The sequence below is a fragment of the Nanorana parkeri genome, unplaced genomic scaffold (assembly GCF_000935625.1).
Source record: "Nanorana parkeri isolate BGI_ZX_2015 unplaced genomic scaffold, ASM93562v1 scaffold136, whole genome shotgun sequence".
NCBI classification, from domain to species: domain Eukaryota; kingdom Metazoa; phylum Chordata; class Amphibia; order Anura; family Dicroglossidae; genus Nanorana; species Nanorana parkeri.
This window is the reverse complement of record NW_017306404.1, coordinates 984,549-987,622: the sequence shown is the minus strand read 5'-3', so window position 1 is coordinate 987,622 and position 3,074 is coordinate 984,549. Positions and strand designations below refer to the sequence as shown.

Below are 3,074 nucleotides of genomic sequence, written 5' to 3'. Positions count from 1 at the left end.
CATTGAACTTTGGTTTCCTTTATCGATTACGCTTTATTGCTTCTGACAGTTCTACCTTTGTGACAAGCAGTGGACATTAAACCTTCATAAACAATACACCTTTCTGCTCTCTGATAAGCCTCTCTATAAGTAGACAGCTCCCACTGCTACGAGTCACCATGCCAAACTTCTCACCTATTTCTGAGGTTCAAAAACAAAAAGCAAAGACATAAAGACATGGGGCACGCCATCTCTGTTCATTCCAAGGTTAAACAAGCCAGAATCCTCTTACTTGGCTTGGATGCAGCTGGTAAATCTACTGTGCTGTACAAATTCAAATTCAAAGAGCCTTTTTGTACAATTCCAACAGTCGGCTTCAACGTGGAGATGATTCAGACAGAGAAGCGCCTGCAATTAACCATATGGGATGTTGGAGGACAAGAGAAATTGCGATCACTCTGGTGCTACTACTTTGAAAACACAGATGGACTGGTGTACGTGGTGGACAGTACTAACAAAGAAACTCTAGATGAGTCAAAAAAGGAATTTCAGCGTATACTGCAGAATGAACTAATAAAGAATGTGCCTGTTGTCGTCCTGGCTAACAAGCAAGATATTCCCGGGGCTCTCAATGCAGACGAGATCACACGGAAATTTAACATGAACAAGTATTGCTCGGACCGGGACTGGTATGTCCAGCCATGCTGTGCCATCTCAGGGCAAGGTCTGGCAGAAGGATTCAGTAAAGTGTCTGAATTTGTCAAGAACTCAAAAGAAGAAGCTCTCAACTTTTCAAAGCAGAGTGTAAGACTTAAAACATCACGGAAAGTATAAACTTATAGTGTGTCCTACAGAAGTTGAATGCACCTTGACGCCAACACAGTATACCTTGTTGTGTGTGTTATTTATTAAGAACTTTTTAATAGTTGCTAAAGATTTAAAAAATCCCTGTAGGTTTATGCTGTATAATTAGAATACATGTTTGGCACCAGAACAAAAAGTGTTTGCAGCAGAGTGTGAGGACTACCTGTGAAGTAGCAGATTTCAATTACTAGCAATGATGACTGCACTTTATACTATGAAGAATACGCAATATTTCGAATATGTGAAGTGTTAACACTATTATTTGTTATTATATCTGCTCATTCAGTCAGTATTTTCAGATTAATATGGGAACAAAGGAGAATAAGAAATTATATTTGGTATGCTTGTCAAACATGAAATTCCATTTGTGCAATTCCATTATAGTATTAAATTAGCAATGTTTTTCTAATCTTGGTATGTTGTTTTTTTTTAATTTGAATGGTTTATACTCCCTGTGATACTACAAGAAACGTATAGGTTTATAGACGATATAGAATCAATATAACATTCTCACCTGATGCTGAAAAATATTATAATATTCAGATTGTTATAGAGTCTGGTGGTGTCACAGAATGATAGGGACCCTAGTGATCAACAGGGACCTCATGGCATAGTGCAAAGGACGCTCTGCTGTTGTTCCACCTCCCTTTCTTGCAAGTTGCTGTTGGAGATTTCAGTGTGCACTGTTCCCCAGCAGCAGAGCGCTCATTGGGCCATTTTGGTTGGATGATGTTTTATTTTCTTCTCATGTTGTTTCTTTAGAGGGGGTTAGTCATCCAGTCTAGTTCTGGAAGGGCAATGTGATAAGTATCTGCAGTGGTTTATGGTTGGTCTTTAAAGTGACACTAAACTCAGGAGTTAAATCTTAAAAATGCATTCAGGCACCTTAACTATTAACTAGGGATGATCCGACACCGGTTTTTCAGCATCGAGTATGAGAACCAATATTTTATTTTCGGTAGTCGCCGATACCGAGTACCAATACCGGTGCCCCGATTCACCTGGCTTCCTGATGACCGGTCACCTGGCTTCCTGATTGCCTGGGAATCCGATGTTCTATCGAAAGAACACCGGCTTCACTTGCCGAGGCTGCCTGACCAATCAGGAAGCCAGGCGGGGGGTCATGAGGTGCCATCTGGCTTCCTGATTGGTCAGGAAGCCAGGCTGCCTACCAACAAGTGAAGCTGGTATTCTAGCCAATCAGGAAGCTGGGCAGCACGTCATGACCCGCCTCGGCTAGGAAGCCGGCTTCACTTGATCCTAGGCAGCCTAGCATTGGTTAGGAAGCAAGGCTGCCTAGCAACAAGTGAAGCCGGCTTCCTAGCCAATCAGGAAACCGGGAGACGGGTCATATCCCACCGCCCGGCTTCCTGATAGGAAAGAAAGTCAGCTCCATGCTCCCTCTGCACTGCCAATCAGAGGGAGATATTCCTCTGACCAGAAGTTCAAGTAGCATATATACTCGTACATGCCCGGTGATCTGAACAGCGGCGTGTTCGAACCCATAGCGACCCAGGCAGCCGGCACAGCATCAGGGGGGTGTCCTGGACGGGCCCCCCTGTGCCCAGGCCCCACAGCGGCCGCATGGCTAGCTATGGCTATTGTTACGCCACTGATGTTTGTTAATAGTTAAGGTACTTGAAAGCATTTCTAGGAGTTTAGTGTCACTTTCATGATAGACCTATTATGTTGTGAGGTTATTTATTGTTTATTATAATTTTGGGTTACCCCTTTAAAAAATACATCGTAGCTATGTTAGCCCAATAAACTTATTTGAGTGTCTGTCTCATTATTTGATGTTCATTCTATATTGCTCCTTTGTACATTCTCATGTGTTTTCATTTTTTTATAACCAAGCATCACTTTTCTTGTGGACATGATATTGACATATTGACATGACTTGATATTCTTATAAAACAGTAACATTCAGAACATATGATGGTGCAGCACAAAATCTGGAAATCTCAATTAACATGAATTCTTTGACTTTCAAGCTCTTGGGAAAATATGAAGTGCGTGACTGTCAGAGAATACTGCGACTTGTAGTTTAATGACATCTGGGAGGGCTGACCCATATATTTTCCCTAATGAGATATTGAAGGATCTCATTAGGCTTGACTCAACAATAAAGTTATATTCAAACTGTCAATAGGAAATAGAATGCCTATGTTGGAGTGCAGACATGTAACAATGGACAGAGGGGACGCCATAATATCACTACACCCCCCCCC

The 3,074-nt window shown here is 41.9% G+C and overlaps 1 protein-coding gene across 1 annotated transcript; it reads left to right on the top strand.

Moving 5' to 3' along the window:
- Positions 1 to 216: 216 nt before the first annotated feature.
- ARL14 (ADP ribosylation factor like GTPase 14) lies at positions 217 to 813 on the top strand. The gene has a single exon (XM_018553970.1). The coding sequence runs from the start codon at positions 217 to 219 to the stop codon at positions 811 to 813; it is 597 nt and encodes a 198-aa protein (XP_018409472.1).
- Positions 814 to 3,074: the final 2,261 nt, after the last annotated feature.